At 42.2% G+C, this 21,275-nt stretch overlaps 1 protein-coding gene and 1 non-coding gene across 6 annotated transcripts in view; one reads left to right on the forward strand and one right to left on the reverse strand.

The window, feature by feature from the left end:
* The window catches only part of WNK3 (WNK lysine deficient protein kinase 3), a 168,319-nt gene that overhangs the window by 134,089 nt on the left and 12,955 nt on the right, over positions 1-21,275 (reverse strand). For all 5 annotated transcript variants that reach the window (XM_055269109.2, XM_055269108.2, XM_055269110.1 and 2 more), the window contains exon 2: positions 9,017-9,672. In XM_055269109.2, the coding sequence (XP_055125084.1) occupies positions 9,017-9,553 (537 nt within the window). In that variant the 5' untranslated portion in view covers positions 9,554-9,672. The remainder of the gene's footprint in view (positions 1-9,016; positions 9,673-21,275) is intronic.
* LOC129476504 (U6 spliceosomal RNA) lies at positions 19,765-19,867 on the forward strand. The gene has a single exon (XR_008654945.1). It is a non-coding gene; the product is annotated as a U6 spliceosomal RNA (small nuclear RNA).

Genomic DNA, 21,275 nt, shown 5'->3' on the forward strand with positions numbered 1-21,275 from the left:
TTTGATAGATGCTTCAGGTGTGGAAGTATGGATTTTTAAGCTGTTACTTCCACTGTATTGCTTTGAGTATATTCATTACTATAATGAAAGTATATTAGAATGCTCACTCAACATGTCAACCTGCTATACTCTATTGTGCCATTCTTTTCCTTTTGGTATTTCTTTTCAGTGTCATGTTTGGTTCGGTTCACAGGCTATAGCTCGAGTTGTTAGATATCTAAGTGCTATTCAAAGGTCTGTTTACCCTCCAAAGTACACAATCACATATCTGACCACAGAGTGAAGCTTATTACAAGCACATTCAAATACATTTCAGAAAAAGTCAACAAAACATATTTCAAATCTCTACGATGTTTCTATATTTAGAAAAAAGTTCCACTGGCCGGGAGTTGTGGCTCACGCCTGTAATCCCAGCACTTTGGAAGGCCAAGACGGGTGGATCACCTGAAGTCAGGAGTTCAAGACTAGCCTGGCCAAAATGGTGAAACCCAGCCTCTACTAAAACCACAAAAATTAGCTGGGCATGGTAGCACATGCCTGTAATCCCAGCAACTCAGGACGCTGAGGCAGGAGAATCGCTTGAACTCGGGAGGCGGAGGTTGCAGTGAGCCAAGATCATGGCATTGCACTCCAGCCTGGGCAACAAGAACGAAACTCCCTCTCAAAACAAACAAACAAAAAAAGGAAATAGTTCCATTATATGAAGAAAACAAATGATAAATGTACTGGTGTAAGTATTTTCCAACTCATCATAGAGCAAAAACTGGTTGTATTTCCATGTATAAAAGCTAAGTGGGCCGGGCGTGGTGGCTCACGCTTGTAATCCCAGCACTTTGGGAGGCCGAGGCGGGCAGATCACGAGGTCAGGAGATCGAGACCACGGTGAAACCCCGTCTCTACTAAAAATACAAAAAATAAGCCGGGCGTGGTGGCGGGCGCCTGTAGTCCCAGCTACTCGGAGGGGCTGAGGCAGGAGAATGGCGTGAACCCGGGAGGCGGAGCTTGCAGTGAGCCGAGATTGTGCTACTGCACTCCAGCCCGGGCGACAGAGCAAGACTCCATCTCAAAAAAAAAAAAAAAAAAAAAAAAAGCTAAGTGATGTTAATTTTCAAATTGTTAGTGGAGGAAGAAACTATTACAAACTCCTGTGATTGATTCTTTCTGAGAGTTGCTAAACTGGTCTTTCAGTAACATGCGACCAAGTCTTTCAACATCATAAACTAAAATATAGTCTTCTAAATAGCACTTACGACTGATAGCCCTCACTCACAGTAATTTATTAATTTACCAAGTAATTACCAATTAATTTACCAAAGTTTTTACAAAGAACAATAGGTCAAAGTCTTTCCATTAATTTTTGTTTGTTTGTTTGATTTTTTTTTTTTTTTTGAGACAGAGTATTGCTCTGTTGCCCAGGCTGGAGTGCAGTAGCATGATCTTGGCTCACTGTAAACTCCACCTCCTGGATTCACGCCATTCTACTGCCTCAACCTCCCGAGTAGCTGGGACTACAGACGCCCGCCACTACACCCAGATAATTTTTTGTATTTTTAGTAGAGATGGGATTTCACTGTGTTAGCCAAGATGGTCTCGATCTCCTGACCTCATGATCCGCCTGCCTCGGCCTCCCAAAGTGCTGGGATTACAGGTGTGAGCCACTGCACTAGGCCCCATTTATTTTTTAAATAAAGTTATGGGAGCCAGGTACAGTGGCTCATGCCGGTAATCCTGGTGTTTTTGGAAGCCAAGGAAGGAGGATCACTTGAACCCAGGAGTTCAAGACTAGCCTGAGCAACATAGCGAAACCCCATCTCTACAAAAATTAAAGACTGGGTGCAGTGACTCATGCCTGTAATTCCAGCACTTTGGGAGGCCAAGGCAGGAGAATCACTTGAGCCCAGGAGTTTGAGACCAGCCCAAGCAACATAGTGAGACCCTGCCTCTAAAAAAATACTAATAAAATTAAAATGAAAGAAATTATAGCCGGGTGCAGTGGCTCACACCTGTAATCCTGTACTTTGGGAGGCTGAGGCAGGCAGATCATTTGAGGTCAGGAGTTTTAGACCAGCCTGGCCAACATGGTGAAACCCTGTCTCTACTAAAAATACAAAAATTAGGCCAGGCACAGTGGCTCACGCCTGTAATCTCAGCACTTTGGGAGGCCGAGGCGGGTGGATCAAGAGGTCAGGAGACCGAGACCATCCTGGCTAACACAGTGAAATCCCGTCTCTACTAAAAATACAAAAAATTAGCTAGGTGTGGTGGCAAGCGCCTGTAGTCCCAGGTACTGAGAAGGCTGAGGCACGAGAATTACTTGAACCCAGGAGGCAGAGGTTGCAGTGAGCTGAGATCGCACCACTGCACTCCAGCCTAACGACAGAGCAAGACTCCGTCTCCAAAAATAATTAGCCGGACGTGGTGGCGTGCACCTGTAATCAATCCCAGCTACCCGGGAGGCTGAGACAGAAGAATTGCTTGAACCCAGGAGGCAGAGGTTGCAGTGAGCCAAGATCATGCCACTAGGGGCCGGGCGCGGTGGCTCACGCTTGTAATCCCAGCACTTTGGGAGGCCGAGGCAGGCGGATCACGAGGTCAGGAGATCGAGACCACGGTGAAACCCCGTCTCTACTAAAAATACAAAAAATTAGCCGGGCGCAGTGGCGGGCGCCTGTAGTCCCAGCTACTCGGAGAGGCTGAGGCAGGAGAATGGCGTGAACCCGGGAGGCGGAGCTTGCAGTGAGCCGAGATTGCGCCACTGCACTCTAGCCTGGGCGACAGAGCGAGACTCCGTCTCAAAAAAAAAAAAAAAAAAAAAAAAAAAAAAGATCATGCCACTAGGAAGTCTGAGGGGGGAAGATTGCTGGAGCCTAGGAGTTTGAGGTTGCAGTGAGCTGCAACATGCCATTGCATTCCAGCCTGGGCAACAGAGCAAGACCTTGTCTCTTAAAAAAATCAAGTTATGGAAACCATAAAATATGAAAAACTTGAAATGCAGGTGTTTATAGCCAAATCCTAAATCTGAGAGTTTGTTTTCAACATCCTCAAAGTCAAATATCAGCAGTAAAATTTATCGCTCCCAGTTCTTTGCAGCACCATAAGGTCAATGTATTCTGAACAAATGGAGTGGGGCTGTTAAGAATTATTACACAATTTGCCTTTGCTTTGTTGGTGATAAAAAAAGACAGAATTAGGCTGGGCATGGTGGCTTATGTCTGTAATCTCAGCACTCTGAGAGGCAGAGACAAGAGGACCTCTAGAAGCCAGGAGTTCGAGACTGGCCTGGACCACATAATGAGACTGTCTCTACAAAAAACAAACAGAATTATTTCACAAGACTCAAATATCTACAATTGGGAAGAAGGGAATGCCATCAAGAGAAAAAGGTATTAAAACCTACTGTTGAGCTATAAATTTCAAATCAAACATGCAAAAATAAAAGTTAAAAAAAAGAAAAGTACCAGGTACAGTGGCTTGTGCCTGTAGTCCCAGCTACTTGGTTGGCCAAGGCAGGAGGATCACTTGAGTCCAGGATTTCAAGACCAATCTGGCAGACAGAGTGAGACTCTGTCTCTAAAAATCAAAAGGCCAGGTGGTGGTGGCTCACGCCTGTAATCCCAGCACTTTGGGAGGCCGAGACGGGCACATCACTTGAGGCCAGCCTGGGCAACATGGCAAAACCCCGTCTCTACAAAAAATACAAAAATTAGCCAGGCATGGTGACACACATCTGTGGTCCCAGCTACTAGCGAGGCTGAGATGGGAGAATCAATTAAGCCCACGAGGTCAAGGCTACAGTGAGCTATGATCATACCACTGCACTCCAGCCTGGGTGACAGAGGGAGACCCTGTCTCAAAAAAGAAAAAAGAAAAAAAAAAGAAAAGAATTACCTAACATTAGGGGAGAAAATTAAGCAAGAGGTAGTGTCAATGCTATAGTTTACATATTTTAATGTTAATAAATAGAACATATATCAAATTGATAAGACAAAAGTATGGACATATCAATTATATATATATTATACATACAATCTCACACAAACATATAAAAAAAGAATGAAAAAGAATCTAGAATAATTTAGACATTTAAACTGCTCAGTGAGGTCTTTTTCTACAGAATTGTTTAATTATATAATAAATAAGACGGTAGAAGAAGAATGAGAAATTATACATTACAAACTGCATTGTACTCAGGAAGTAATTCAAAGATGATGCCCCTTATTCTCCTGGGATTATAAATAAGCTAGTTTTTCTTAATTTCAAATATGCAGGCTGGGCACGGTGGCTCATGCCTGTAATTCTAGCATTTTGGGAGGCTAAGGCATCCCTACAAAATATTTCAAAAAAAAAAAAAAATTAGCTGGGGATGGTGGCCTATGCCTGTAGTCCTGGCTATTCGGGAGGATCCTTTGAGCCCAGGCATTCGAGGTTACAGTGAGCTATGATCATGCCATTGTACTGCAGCCTGGGCAACAGAGCAAGACTTTGTCTTTTAAAAAAAAAAAAAGGAGAAAATGAAGCAATATCCAAAAACTGATTAAATAAGTCCACTAATTCTGACATTCCTTTTAGAACAGAAAATTACAATTGTTGTTTTCTGTGTAAATTAAAATGTACTTTATATATTTATTACATTTCCTCCACATTAGAGATTCTGAAATCTAGCTATGTATCTAATCACCTGGGGAACTTTTTTTTTAAGACAGGGTCTCATTCTGTCACCCAGGGTGGAGTGCAGTGGGGTACAATCACAACTCACTGCAGCCTCAAACTCTGGGGCTCAAGTGACTCTCTTGCCTCAACCTTCTGAGTAGCTAGAGCTATAGGTGAGCACCACCATGCCCAGCACCTTGGGAACTTTTAAACAGTAAGTTCCTGGAGCTCATTTCCTAAAGATTCCAATTTGAGAAGTCTGGACTGGAAGCCGGAAATCAGAATACATAATATAATATAAAGATCATGTTAGCGTATTAAAGGAATGCCTACTGTGTTTCAGCTAGCTGTTGGGTTTGGTCCCATATTTCAAGTGCTTCCCAAACTCTATTAACTGTGCATACAAATCACCTGGATGTGATACTAAAAGTCAGATTCTGATTCAGAATGTCTGGAATGAGGCCTAGGAATACGCAGTTCTGACAAGCTCCCAGGTGATGTCCATGCTGCTGGTCCAGGGACCACACTTCGAGTAGTAAGACCTTATGAGATTTTTAAACCTTTCTACAGGTGAATGATAAAAGTCAGTATCCCACAGCCAGGCGTGGTGGCTCACGCCTGTAATCCCAGCACTTTGGGAGGCCAAGGCGGGCAGATCACCTGAGGTCAGGAGTTCAAGACCAGCCTGGCCAGTATGTTGAAACCTGCCTCTACTAAAAATACAAAAATTAGCCAGGCATGGTGGTGCATGCCTGTTATCCCAGCTACTCAGGAGGCTGAGGCAAGAGAATTGCTTGAACCCAGGAGGCTGGAACCCAGGAGGCTGCAGTGAGCCGAGATTGCACCACAGCACTCCAGCCTGGGCAACAGAGCGAGACTCTGTCTCAAAAAAAAAAAAAAGAAGTCAGTATCCTATGCAGTTTCTCCCACTGAAATATTTTCAAGTTTTACCTAAACATCCTTTAACATAACTAGAGTACATAGCTCGCAAAATGATTGACTTATCTTTACTATGTACCCTACTACCAAGTGAATGGAAATTATTTCCCTCATTTACAGATGTTATCACGAAAAGTTGAGTGCTACTGATGTCACAATGCAGAGATGAAATTAAAATTTACATAACTTTCAATATTATATACAAGGATGTTCATCATAGCCATGGTTATAATAGTAAAATAGTAGAGAGAAAAACCTTGGCAGGCTACAGTGGCTCATGCCTATAATTCCAGCACTTTGGGAAGCCGAAGTGGAAGGAGTACTTGAGCCCAGAAGTGTGAGACCAGCTTGGGCAAAATAGTAAGACTTCATTTCTACAAAAAATAAAAACACGGCCAGGCGTGGTGGCTCATGCCTGTAATCCCAGCACTTTGGGAGGCCAAGGCAGGCAGATCACAAGGTCAGGAGTTCGAGACCAGCCTGGCCAATATGGTGAAACCCCTATCTCTACTAAAAATACAAAAATTAGCCAGGCGTGATGGCATGCGCCTGTAGTCCCAGCTACTAGGGAGGCTGAGGCAGAATAATCACTTGAACCTGGGAGGTGGAGGTTGCAGTGAGCCGAGATTGTGCCACTACACTCTAGCCTGGGCAACAGAGCAAGACTCTGTCTAAAACAAACAAACTAACAAACAAAAAACACTATTACCTGAGTGTGGTGGCACACATCTGCAGTCTCAGCTACTAGGGAGGCTGGGGTGGGAGAAGCGCTTGAGCCTGGGAGGTTAAGGCTTCAGTGAGCCAAGACAGTGCCACTGCATTCCAGCCTAGATGACAGCGTGAGATTACGTCTCCCAAAAACAAAAGGCCCTACATATCCAACAACAGGGGACTGCTTAAATAACCTAGAAGAACCTTATAATGAAATACTAAGCATCTATTTTTTAAAAATTATGTAGGCCAGGCACAGTGGCTCACGCCTGTAATCCCAGCACTATGGGAGGCCAAGGCAGGCAGATGGCTTGAGTCCAGGAGTTTGAGACCAACCGGGGCAACATGGCAAAACCCCATCTCTACTAAAAATACAAAAACAAACCTGCACGTTATGCACATGTATCCTAAAACTTAAAGTAGAATTAAAAAAAAAAAATACAAAAACAAAATTAGCCAGGAGTGGTGGCACGCACCTGTAGTCCCAGCTACTCAAGAGGCTGAAGTGGGAGAATTGCTTCAGCCTGGGAGGCGGAGGTTACAATGAGCGGAGATCATGCCACTGCACTCCAGCCTGGGCAAAAGAGTGAGACCCTGTCTCAAAAAATAAAATAAAAAAATTAATAAAATAAATAAAAAATAAAAAATGGGGGGGTGGGAGGAGGGAGAGCATCAGGAAGAACAGCTAATGGATGCTGGGCTAAATACCTAGGTGATGGGATGATTTATGCAGCAAACCACCATGGCACACGTTTACCTATGTAACAAACCTGCACATCCTGCACATGTACCTCTGAACTTAAAATTTGGAAATCAAAAATAAAATTTAAAAAGAAAAAAAATTATGTAAATATACACTAACAAAAATAAATATACACTTACAGATAATGAAAAGACATTCAAGTGAAAATAAAGATTATAAAATTTTATAGAAAGATATATGTATGTATGCATATATATATACCAGAAAGATGTATATACTAAAATGTTTAAAGCATTGTATTCAAAGTACTGGAATTTTAGGTGATTCTGATGCTTGCTTGCCTGCATTATCTAATATTTCTACTACAATGTATACCATATAAAATTCTACTACATACTACTACATACTACAATGTATACCATATAAAATTCTTAAAGGGTAAAAAGCAAGTGAGAAGAAAACCAAGCAAACTCCACACATGCACATACCTTTCGAGGCCCACTGGAATGGGTCTGACTGATAAGTAACTTGCTTTCCAAAGAGTGTTCAAGGGACTCCCTAAATTAGAAGCACTTAGAAAGTTTTTAAAAATTGCAGTCTTGTACCCCAATCCAGATTTATTGAATCAGAATTTGTACCAATGGGCCCTAGAGTTTGCATATGAAGCAAATACTGACTCTTATAAACAGTAAAGTTTGGAAACTATGGCATTAAACAAAAAGCTTCTAGAAATGCAGAAACCTGGACTAAATTCCAACCTATCTGAACAGCAACCTACAGCAAATTCAGAATGAGTGAAATCATGGTGTTTTCATACATATACACCTACACTCACAGAGACCACTGGAATTTGAGCAACAGAAACCTGTTCTTAGCAACTGGCTTTATTCCATCTTAATTTTAAGCATCCCATGTGATCAATAACCATTTCCCATGGGCTGACTGAGGTCAAAAAATTTTCCTTATATTTGACCCACGTCTGTCTAAAACTTCTCATTATAACCCCTTCTATGATGTTCTGTCCCTGTTTAGTTCTTCATTAATTAAAAGTACTACATGAACATTTATTATGGAACCAAATATGTAGGCAATTCAATCATTCTCCTGTTGCTTTCATTTCTCATTTCTAAACACATTCTAGTTGAATAACTTCAATAGATTCTGGTGATTATTTCTTCCAGAGATACTCTCTGAGGTAAACTCAAAGGCATCATGAGCTTCTATCAGTAAAGGTCCTCAAAGAATCAAGTAAAACCTTTCCTGTTCTAAAAAACACCATATGAACCCCCAAGATTTTGTTGAAAGAAAAAGAGAAAAGGTATATGCCACACTGAATATATTTCCCTATCACATTCTCAAGTACTTAGTATAACAATCAACTCATAAGTCATATATTTATGAAAAGTTTTCAAAAGGAGACATTAAGAGTTTGGGGACTTCCCTAAAGCTAACAAATTAAAACAATTTTTCCAAAAGAAAGTCATGATAGACCGGGAGCCATGACTCATGCCTGTAATCCCAACACTTTGGGAGGCCGAGGTGGGCGGATCACCTGAGGTCAGGAGTTCAAGACCAGCCTGGTCAACATGGTGAAACCCTGTCTCTACTAAAAAACCAAAATATTAGCAGGGTGTAGTGGCGTGCGCCTGTAATCCCAGCTATTTGGGAGGCTGAGGCGGCAGAGGCTGCAGTGAGCCGAGATGGCGCCACTGCACTCCAGCCTGGGTGACAGATCAAGATTCCGCCTCAAAAAAAAAAAAAAAGGAAAAAGAAAAACAAAACCATGATAGATTTTTTTTTCTTCCCCTTTAAAACAGAAAAGAAAACAACAGGAGAAAAAAAAGTTTGGAGTGAGCTCCTAAGAGGATATAGGAAACGATCATAATTTCTAGGATATGGGGGACAAGCCCTTCATTTTATTTTAATCCATGATACATTTTAATCATGAATCACACAGAAGACCAGGCCAGTTAAAACTTGCATTTATTATAACCAAGAAGATTATATACCTACCTGCAGCTCACACCAAGCAACCTCAACCCATGTTTCAGTGTCCAGTCCTTTATATACTGTTTTAAATGCTCCTCTTCCTAGTTCTATGTCAAATTTCAGGAATCTGCCACTAGGAGAAGTAGCTACAGCCTTCATTTCTGCTTCTTCTTCCATTTCCTTTTCATTTTTCTCCTTGAAACAATCTTTTGAGATTTCTGAGGCTGACTTTGAACACTGTTCATATTTAACTTCTTGTCCACCTCTCAGCACATTTGACGGAAGCTTATCTACTCTTGGAATATTCATTGCAGTCTTAATTCTCTCATCTTTGGGGGATGATTCGGCAACTTTGTCATCTTCCATCATTTCAACACTCTTTCGGAAAAATCTCTTCCTTTCTACAGTTTCCCCAGAAGCAGAGAAGGTGCTGTTTTTCTCCTTTAGTCTAGCTTCTACTGTCAAAGTTGCAGCAACCTGGGGAACTCTGTTTTCAAATGAAATTCCATCAGGTTTCTCAGAATCTTCTGTGCTGGCTGGATCCCCTGAATCAGTGGCCATTGTAATTAAAGTTGGCACTAAAATTTTTCCTGTTTCTACTCTTCAGTCCAGTTACATCTCAGGTATCAGAATTATCAGAATGGACTTCCTTTTGTGTGGTCATGTATTTCCATAGCAACCTGAAAGGGGGGAAAAAGATATTTTAAAATCACCCTACAAAGGAAATCATTAAGGAGAAAACAAATCACCTGATTTTTTAATCCCTTTTTCCTTAATAAGAAGTTTATTCTTTTTTCTGTCCAATCTTAGGAACCAGCAGACTCTAGGGACTGTGTCTTATCTTGTTTACCATTAGTCCTCAGTGCCTAGCAGACTACTTGGTATATAGCTCAATCTGTCTTCATATTGCATGAATATTGGTTAGAAACCTAGTTCTCAGCTCCATCTGTCAATCCATCAAATTCAAAATGAGTATCCAAACCCTGAGTTCACTTAGCCACAATGTGACAAACACAGTAAGTAAAACAACCACATGGTTTCTAGGTGGTTTTTGTCTAAAATTCCGGAATTCATCAATAGTAGTTTCTTTTACTGTACTAAAATATACATACATATCGTCAAATTTACCATTTTAACCATTTTTAATTATACAATTCAGTGGTGTTAAGTACATTCACAGTGTTGTGCAATCATCACTACTATCCATGCCCAGAGCTCTTTAATCATCCCAAATTGAAACTCTGTATCAGTTAAACAATGATTCCCTATCAGCCCCCACCCACCCCTGGTAACTTCTATTCTACTTTCTGTCTCTATGAATTTGCTTATTCTATGTAATTCATATAAATGGAATCAGACCACATTTGTCCTTTTGTGTCTGGCCTATTTCACTTAGTATAATATTTTCAAGGTCCACTGATACTGTAGCATGTATCAGAATTTCATTCCTTTTAAGGCTGAATAATATTCCATCATATGCTATAGACCACATTTTGTTCATCCTATTCATCTGCCAATGGATTGGATTGCTTGCACCTTTTGACTATTGTGAATGTTGCTGCTATAAACATCCAACAGCAATTTGAAATAATGCAAATATTTATAAGCTTGCCTTCAGATTTTAACAGAAACTATTGTCAAATATTAATATACTATCCTAAAATAGCAAGAAAGACTCAAAACCACGTATTCTTTTAAACTAGCAATTCTACTTATAGGAACTTGCCTTAGAAAATAGTCAAGAATCTGTGCAAAGATTTAACTATAAAGATATTCATTCTAGCACTTATGGAAAAAACTAAACATAAGCCTAATTGGTGTTTAATTAAGTATCTCAAAATGAGGTATGCCACAACATTAAAAATAACACTGTAGGCTGGGCACGGTGGCTCACACCTGTAATCCCAGCACTTTGGGAGGCCGAAGCGGGCAGATCACTTGAGGTCAGGAGTTCGAGACCAAACCAGCCTGGTTTAGTGAAACCCTGACTCCACTAAAAATACAAAAAAAATTAGCAGGGTGTGGTGGCGGGCACCTGTAATCCCAGCTACTCGGGAGGCTGAGGCAGGAGAATCACTCAAACCTGGGAGGCTGAGGTTGTGCCACTGCACTCCAGCCTGGGCGACAGAGACTCTGTCTCAAAAAAACAAAACAAAAACAACAATAATAAAACACTGTAGTCTTTAGTGAGATAAAAGACGTTCCCTATATATTATATGGTTAAATGTAAAAAGGAATATATACAAGCTTACAGACATAACTCTGAAATTATGGATTTTTCTTTCTGCTTTTTTGTATTTTCTAAAACTTTGCACAATAAACATGTGAAAATATGTGGGAAAAAGTTTTTCAAGTGAGTGGTCAAACCACCAATAAGAAAATGCTTCCCTTCGGCCGGGTGCGGTGGCTCAAGCCTGTAATCCCAGCACTTTGGGAGGCCGAGGCAGGCGGATCACGAGGTCAGGAGATCGAGACCATGGTGAAACCCCGTCTCTACTAAAAATACAAAAAATTAGCCGGGCGTGGTGGCGGGCGCCTGTAGTCCCAGCTACTCGGAGAGGCTGAGGCAGGAGAATGGCGTGAACCCGGGAGGCGGAGCTTGCAGTGAGCCGAGATTGCGCCACTGCACTCCAGCCTGGGGGACAGAGAAAGACTCCGTCTCAAAAAAAAAAAAAAAAAAAAAAAAAGAAAATGCTTCCCTTCTCACCACAATCATGCACTGCAAAGTTAAGCCTGTACACTTCTAACTATGTTAGGCGCCTCAAAGGGCACAGTTTGTCACAAAGATTTGTTAAGAATTATGTCAAACCAAAAATGCACAGAAATATCAAATTTGAAAAGCTGAAGAAAAAAAACCCTGAACTAAAATAAACAAAATAAAAATAAAATAAAAAAATAGAGACAAATACTCCAAGTTGTTCTACACATTCAACTCACTTCATCAAAATTCCAGCTGGTTTCTTTGCAGAAAACATCAAGCTAATCCTAAAATGCATATAGAATTTCAAGGGACCCATAATAATCAAAGCTAATACAATCTTGAAAAAGAACAAATTTGGAGGATCCATACTTCTTGATTTAAAAACCTACTACAAAGGTACAGTATTAAGACAGTATGGTCCTGGCCTAAGAATAGATGTATAGATAAATGGAATAAAAATTGAGTTCAGAAATAAAGCCATATTATTTACGGTTAATTGATTTTCAACAAGAATAGCCGGGTGTAGTGGCTCACGCCTGCAATCTTAGCACTTTGGGAGGCCAAGGTGGGTGGACTGCCTGAGCTCAGGAGTTCAAGACTATCCTGGGCAACATGGTGAAACCTCATCTCTATAAAATACAAAAAATTAGCCAGGCGTGGTGGCAGGTGCCTGTAGTCCCAGCTACTCAGGAGGCTGAGGCAGGAGAATCACTTGAACCTGGGCGGTGAAGGCTGTGAATCGCTTGAACCTGGCAGGTGGAGGATGCAGTGAGCCAAGATCTCACCACTGCACTCCAGCCTGGGTGACAGAGTGAGACTGTCTCACCCCTGCCCCACCCTCCCCACCCCCCCAAAAAACCCACAAGGTTGCCAAGAAAATTCAATGAGGGAAAGAATATTTTTTCCAACAAATGGTGCTGGGACAACTGGATATCCACATGCAAAAGAATGAAGTCAGATCCTCTAGTAAGTTTTTCTGGAAAAAAAAAAGCCTGAGTTGAGTCTCAAAGAAAGATAATTAGCTGATCCAGGCAGAGGGAAGATCACAAGCAAAGGCATTAAACAGTATGGAGTAAGTGTATGAGTGGTATCATGAGCAGTTGTTTACATGCGTATCAGAAGAAGCAGGCAGATGAGGACAGAGGGGCAGATAAGACACCAAGGACTTCTATGCCATACAAGGTAAAACAAGGAGACCCATTAAAAAGCTACTGCAACAATCCAGAAGAGATGATGGGGTTTGAATGAAAATAGTGGCAGGAGTGATAGGTTCAAGACACATTAGGGAACTACTAAATGCAAGAAAATTTACTGTCTGAATGAATATGGCTGTGAGGGAAAAGAAAGAGTCTTACGGTGACTCACAAAAATTTGCCAACCAGATGACATTACTAGGACATATCTATGTTAATACCAAAGCTAAGAATTGAACTCATGAAGGTCTCTAGGAGGTTACATTGCCAAATCAATATACTTCCAAAGTCACTTAATAAGACTAGTATTGTATGCAAGTGAAAAAAGATAACTAGTTTAACTCTTTATTTTGAAATAATTTTTGACTTGGGAAAAAAACCTGCAAGAGCATAAAAAGAATCCAGTATTCACCGATGTTCCCCAAATGTTAAACATTTTAGGTAAGATTTTAAACCTCAAGAGCAAAACTCCACAAGTTAGACAAAAGGACATCTAAGTAAGGAGCCAAAAATAGCTAAGTCAGAGAATTTAAGTTGGAAAGCCTTCAAAATTTTCTTACTACAGAACCTATTTTAAAAAAATAAAATCTTTGGCTGGGTGTGGTGGCTCACACCTGTAATCCCAGCACTTTGGGAGGCCAAGGTGGGTGGATCATGAAGTCAGGAGTTCCAAGACCAGCCTGGCCAAGATGGTGAAACCTCATCTCTACTAAAAATACAAAAATTAGCTGAGTGTGATGGCGGGCGCCTGTAATCTCAGCTACTCAGAGGCTGAGGCAGAGAATTGCTTGAACCCAGGAGGCGGAGGTTGCAGAGAGCCGAGATTGCGCCACTGCACACTAGCCTGGGCGACAGAGCGAGACTAGTCTCAAATAAATAAATAAATAAATAAATAAATAAATAAATAAAATATTTGAGGCCAGGTGCAGTGGATTACGCCTGCAATCCCAGGTACTCAGGAGGCTGAGGCACAAGAATCGCTTGAACCCAGGAGGCAGAGGTTGTCGTGAGCCAAGATCACACCACTGCACTCAGGACTGGGTGACAGAGTGAGACCCTGTCTCAAAAATAAAAAAAATAAAATAAAATCTTTGGCCAGACACAGTAGCTCATGCTTATAATCCCAGGAATTTGGGAGGCCAAGGAGGGAGGATCACTTGAGCCCAGGAGTTTGAGACCAGCCTGGGCAACATGGCAAGACCCCATCTCTACAAAAAAATTACAAAATTAGCTGGGTATGTTGGCATGTGCCTGTAGTCCAAACTCCAGGAGGCTGAGGCAGGAGGATCCCTTGAGCCCAGGAGGACAAGGTTGTAGTGAGTGAGTGTCTGGGTGACACAGACCTTGTCTCAAAACAAAACAAACTTTGCCTTCAGGTCCATGGTGTTGGGAAAATTTTTTTTTTAATTTAAAAACAATAGGCTGGGCTGGGCATGGTGGCTCACACCTGTAATCCCAGCATTTTGGGAGGCCGGGGCAGGCTGATTACCTGAGGTCAGGAGTTCTAGACCAGCCTGGCCAACATGGCGAAACCCCGTCTCTACTGAAAAATACAAAAATTAGCCAGGTGTGGTTGTGCATGCCTGTAATCCCAGCTACTTGGGAGGCTGAAGCTCAAGAATCGCTTGAACCCAGAATGCAGAGGTTGTAGTGAGCCAAGATCACGTCACCGCATTCCAGCCTGGGCGACAGAGCAAGAACCTGTTTCAAAAAAAAAAAATACTTAGCCAGGCATGGTGGCATGCACCTGTAGTCTTAGCTACTGGGGAGGCTGAGGTGGGAGGATCACCTGAGCCTGGAAGGTTGAGGCTACAGTGAGCCACTACAGTCCAACCTGGGTGACAGAGTGAGACTCTGTCTCAAAAAAAATTAATTAATTAAAATAAAAAACAAAATAAAATCTTATTCAGACCCCTAATATAATAGAGGAGTGGCAAGTACTGGTGCTCTGGTATAATAATTCTAATACCTGGCTTCCCAAAGTATAGGACAAGAAGCAAATAAGACCTGGGTGTGGTGGCTCACACTTGTAAACCCAGCACTTTGGGAGGCTGAGGTGGGTGGATCACCTGAGGTCAGGAGTTGGAGAACAGCCTGGCCAACATGGTAAAACCCCATTTATATTAAAAATACAAAAACTAGCCGGGTGTGGTGGTACGTGCCTATAATCCTAGCTGCTCGGGAGGCTGAGGCATGAGAATAGCTTGAATCTGGGAGGCAGAGGCTGCGGTGAGCCAAGACCATGCCACTGCACTCCAGCCTGGATGACAGAGCAAGACTCTGTCTCAAAAAAAAAAAAAAAAAAAGAAGTAAATAAGAAGGATGAAGAAAGAAATCTTCCCTCAGTCTTTTAAAAACCAGTACCCTAAGACAAAAATATGTTACTAGAGACAAGGAGGGGCATTTTATGTGGATAAAAGAGTTAATTCATCAAGACAATATACCATATACACATCTAACAAGAGTCCCAAAATACATTTAATAAAAACTGACAAAACTGGAGAAACAGATAATTCAATAATAGCAAAAGATTTCAATACCCCACTCTCAATAATGGAGAGAGTAACTAGACAGAAAACTAACAAGTATATGGAAAACTTGGTCAATACTATCAACCAACTTGACCTAAGTGACATCTACAGAACACCCAACAATAGCAAAACAGACATTCTTTTCAAGCACACATAGAACATTCTGTGAAAAAAAAAAATCATATGCTATGCAATAAAACAAATCTCAACAAATTTAAAGAGATTGAAATCATACAAAGCATGCTCTCCTACCAAAAATGAATAAATTAGAAATGAACAACAGGGTAAGGATAGACATATAGGTCAATGAAACTGAGAGTCTAAAAGCCCTAACATTTATGGTCAATTGATTTTCAATATAGAGGTCAAGACCATTCAATGGGAAAAGAACAGTTATTTCAACCAAACTTGCTGGCATAACTGCAATCCACATGCAAAAGAATGAAGCTGGACCCCGACCTCATACCATACACAGAAATTTAAAAGTGGATCACAGTCCTAAATACAAAAGCTAAAACTATAAAACTTTTAGAAAAAAACATTGGAGTAAATCTCAGTAACTCGGGTCAGACAATGAATTCCCAGCCACAACACTAAAACCACAAGCATAAAAGAAAATTAAGAAGCTGCACCTCGGCTGGGCGCGGTGGCTCACGCCTCTGTTTCGGAGGCCAAGGCAGGTGGATCACTTGAGGTCAGGAGTTTGAGACCAGCCTGGCCAACATGGTGAAACCCCATCTCTACTAAAAACACAAAAATCAGCCAGGCATGGTGGCATGTGCCCGTAATCCCAGCTACTCAGAAGGCTGAGGCACAAGAATCGCTTGAACCTGGGAAGCAGAGCTTACAGTGAGCCGAGATCACACCTCTGCACTCCAGCCTGGGTAACAGAATAAGACTCGGTCTCAAAAAAACAAAAAACCAAAAAAACAGAGAAGCTTCACCTCATCAAAATTTTAAACTTTTGTGCTTCAAAGGATACCTTCAAGAAAGTGGTGAAGACAACCTACAGGGCAGGAGAAAGTATGTGCAAATCATATATGTGATAGGGGATGGTATCAAACTATATCAAGAACTCAACAATGGCCAGGCACAGTGGCTCACACCTATAATCCCAGCACTCTAGGAGGCTGAGGCGAGTGGATCATTTGAGATCAGGAGTTCAAGACCAGCCTGGCCAACATGGTGAGACCCCATCTCTACTAAAAATACAAAAATTAGCCGGGCAGTAGTGGCGCACGCCTGTAATCCCAGCTACTCGGAAGGATGAGGCAGGAGAATTGCTTGAGCCTGGGAGGTGGAGATTGCAGTGAGCTGAGATCACACTACTGCACTCCAGCCTTGGTGACAGAGTGGGACCCTGTGTAAAAAAAAAAAAAAAAAAAAGAACCCATTAATGACAAGACAAATAATCCAATCTTAAAATGGGCAAAAGATCTGAATAGACATTTCTATAAAGAAGAAATCCAAAAGACCAATAAACACATAAAAACTTGTTCCACATCATTACTTATTGTGGAAATGCAAATCAAAACCACAATGAAATGCCACTTCACGCCCTACAATAAAAAAGGACAGTAACAAGTGTTGGCAAGCATATGAAGAAAACAGAACCCTCATACATTGCTAGTGGGAATGTAAAATGGTACAGCTGCTTTGGAACACAGTCTGGCAGTTCCTCAGTAAGTTAAACAGAGTTACCATATGATATCATCTACCTAAGAGAAATGAAAACATATGTCCACACAAAAACTTGTACAAGTGTTCATAGCAGCACTATTCACAATAGCCAAAAGGTGGAAACAATCCAAATGTCTATCAACTGATGAATGGATAAACAAAATGTATTAGGTGTAATAGAATATTAATGGACAGGCTGGGCACAGTGGCTCACGCCTGTAATCCTAGCACTTTGGGAAGCTGAGGTAGGTAAATCATTTGAGGTCAGGAGTTCGAGACCAGCCTGGCCAACATGGTGAAACCCCATCTCTACTAAAAATACAAAAATTAGCCAGGCGTGGTAGTGGGTACCTATAATCCCAGCTACTCAAGAGGCTGAGGCAGGAGAATCGCTTGAACCCAGGAGGCAGAGGTTGCAGTGAGCCAAGATGGCGCCACTTCACTCCAGCCTGGGCGAAAGAGTGAAGCTCCATCTCAAAAAAAAAAAAAAAAAGAATATTACTGGGCAATAAAAACGAATGGTGTCAGGTGTGGTGGCGCACACCTATAATCTCAGTTACCCAGGAGGCTGAGGTGGGAGGATCACTTGAGCCCAGAAGTTCAAGGCTGCAGTGTGCTATGATCACGCCTATGAATAGCCACTACCTGCTAGCCTGGGCAACACAGCGAGGTCTCATCTCTAAAAATAAAAAAAAAAAAAAAGGAATGGAGTATTGATATATGCTACAACAAGGATGAACCATGAAGACATTATGCTAAGTGAAAGATGTCAGAGGAAAAGACTGCATACTATATGATTTCATTTATATGAAATGTCCAGAAAATACAAAGCTACAGAAACAGAAAATAGATTAGTGGTTGGGGCTGGGGCACAGGAACAGGACTGACTGCAAATAAGCACAAGCAATCTTTCAGGGATGATGGTAATGAACTAAAATTGAGTTGTAATCAAGATTTTACAACTCTATAAATGTACTGAAAATCATTGACTTTTATATTATATTTGTAAATTCTATGTTATATAAATTGTATCTCAATAAAATATGATGTCCTGGCCGGGGCCAGTGGCTAACACCTGTACTCCCAGTATTTGGGGCAGGGGGTGCCAAGGCAGAAGGATAGCTTGAGCCCAAGAGTTTGAGACCAGCCTGGGCAACACAGGGAGACCCTGTTTCTACAAAAAATAAACTTAAAAAAAATAAGCTGGGCATGGTGGTCCACGCCTATAGTCCCAGCTACTAAGGAGGCAGAGGTGGGAGGATCACTTGATCCCAGGAGGCTACAGTGAGCCATGATTGCAACATTGCACTCCAGCCTGGGTGACAAGAGAGATTCTGCCTGTAAAAAAAAAATTTTTTTAATATGGCTGGGCGCGGTGGTACACGCCTGTAATCCCAGAACTCTGGGAGGCCAAGATGGGCAATCACCTGTGGTCAGGAGTTCCAGACGAGCCTAGCCAACATGGTGAAACCTGTTTTTACTAAAAATACAAAAATTAGCTGGGCATGGTGGCGGGCACCTGTAATTCCAGCTACTCGGGAGGCTGAGGCAGGAGAATCACTTGAATTCAGGAGGCAGAGGTTGCAGTGAGCCAAGATCGTGCCATTGCACTCCAGCCTGGGTGACAAGAGTGAAACTCTGTCTCAAAAAAAAAAATCTGAAAGTAAAACATTTTGATGAAAATCAAAACCATCACATTATCAAATATAACTTTTAAAAACTATACTTACCCTCCCACCCCTCATTGTGTCCACTCTCATCTTTAGCTTGGCCTCCTGGGTTAAGAATCCCAGGAGGAAAGTAAAGGCCCGACAACAATAAAATGTAATAGCTGGTGACCTAAAGGTAAACAACGAGTAAGAAAAACTAGGCCAAGAACTTCACTAACTATAACGTATCTGGGGCCATCATGGATTCAAAAGCTTCCTTTTTTTCTTTTTTTTGAGATAGGGCCTCACTCTGTTACCCAGGATGGAGTGCAGTGGAGCAATCATGGCTTCCTGCAGCCTTGACCTCCCTGGGATCAAGTGATCCTCCCACCTCAGCATCCCAAGTAGCTGGGACTACAGGCTTGAGCCTCCACACCTAGCTAACTTTTTGTATTTTTTTGTAGAGACAGGGTTTTGCCATGTTGCACAGGCTAGTCTCAAACTCCTGGGCTCAAGCAATCTGCCCTCATCACCCTCCCGAAGTGCTGGGATTATAGGCACGAGCCACCGTGCCAGGCCTCAATAGTTTCTTGACTATGGTATATGTGGGGCCATCATGGATTTTGACCATAAAACAGTTTAAGAACACAGGCTCGGCCGGGCGCGGTGGCTCATGCCTGTAATCCCAGCACTTTGGGAGGCCGAGGAGGGTGGATCATGAGGTCAGGAGTTCAAGACCAGCCTGGCCAAGCTGATGAAACCCCATCTTTACTAAAAATACAAAAATTAGCTGGGCATGGTGGCAGGCGCCTGTAATCCCAACTACTCGGGAGGCTGAGGCAGAGAACTGCTTGAACCCAGGAGGTGGAGGTTGCAGAGAGCCAAGATCGCACCACTGCACTCCAGCCTGAGCAACAGAGCAAGACTCCGTCTCAAACAAAACAAAACAAAACAAAACAAACAAAACAAAACAAAACAAAACAAAACAAAACAAAACAAAACAACCACAGGCTCATGCTTGCTTTGGCAGCACATATACTAAAATTGGAATGATACAGAGAAGATTAGCATGGCCCCTGCACAAGGATGACACACAAATTCGTGAAGCGTTCCATATTTGTAAATCCCAATATCCATTTTTTTTTTTGAGACAGGGTCTCACTCTGTCGCCCAGGCTTAATTGCAGTGGTGTGATCACGGTTCACTGCAGTCTTGACCTCCCAGGCTTAAGCGATCCTCCGACTTCAGCCTTTCGAGTAGCTGGGACTACAGGCACATGCCACCAAACTCCTAATTTTTAATTTTTTTTGTAGAGATGAAGTCAAGCCACGTTGCCCCGGCTAGTCTCAAACTCCTGGGCTCAAGAGATTCTCCCTCCTTGGCCTCCCAAAGTGCTGGGATGACAGTCATGGGCCACCATGCCTGTCCCCAAAATCCACTTTTAAAGATAATTCCATTCTAGTTATCTAGCAACTTTGTAAATTAGAATAATTTAATTTAGCCTTGCAACTTAACAAAAAAACTTTGGGCTTCAATATAAAAAATATAAGTATTTTCTCTGGCAAAGGTGGGAAAATTCACATTTTCCATGAAAAACTAAGGAAATAACATTAATTAAAAGCAAATTCTGGCTGGGTGCAGTGGCTTACGCCTGTAATTCCAGCACTTTGGGAGGCTGAGGCAGGCGGATCTCAAGGTCGGGAGATCGAGACCATCCTGGCTAACACGATGAAACCCCGTCTCTACTAAAAATACAAAAAATTAGAGGGGTGTGGTGGCGGGCGCCTGTAGTTCCAGCTACTCGGGAGGCTGAGGCAGAATGGCGTGAACCTGGGAGTCAGCGCTTGCAGTGAGCCCAGATCACACCACTGCACTCTAGCCTGGGCAACAGTGCGAGATTCCGTCTCAAAAGAAAAAAAAAAAGAAAAAGCAAATTCCACTCCAAAGTCAGTATATTGAACATAGAAGGTTCACATGTTCCTTTTACAGTCTTTCAGCTTTGTGGTTCTGACCACAATCAATGATCACAAACATGAATAACTCACTGCCTCGCAGTACAAAACTGAGTCTTGGTTCTCATAAACTAACATAAGACCTGACTAAACATTAAAATATTTGAGGCCGGGCGGCTGGGCGTGGTGGCTCACACCTGTAATCCCAGCACTTTGGGAGGCCAAGACGGGCGGATCACGAGGTCAGGAGATCAAGACCATCCTGGCTAACACGGTCAAACCCCGTCTCTACTAAAAATACAAAATATTAGCCCGGCGTAGTGGCAGGCGCCTGTAGTCCTAGCTACTCAGGAGGCTGAGACGGGAGAATGGCATGAACCCGGGAGGTGGAGCTTGCAGTGAGCCGAGATGGTGCCACTGCATTCCAGCCTGGGCGACAGAGCAAGACTCCATCTCAAAAAAAAAAAAATAATTGAGGCCGGGTGCGGTGGCTCACGCCTGTAATCCCAGCACTCTGGGAGGCCGAGGCAGGCAGATCACGAGGTCAGGAGGTCGAGACCATCCTGGCTAACACGGT

Source organism: Symphalangus syndactylus, chromosome X (genome assembly GCF_028878055.3).
Source record: "Symphalangus syndactylus isolate Jambi chromosome X, NHGRI_mSymSyn1-v2.1_pri, whole genome shotgun sequence".
NCBI lineage: Eukaryota > Metazoa > Chordata > Mammalia > Primates > Hylobatidae > Symphalangus > Symphalangus syndactylus.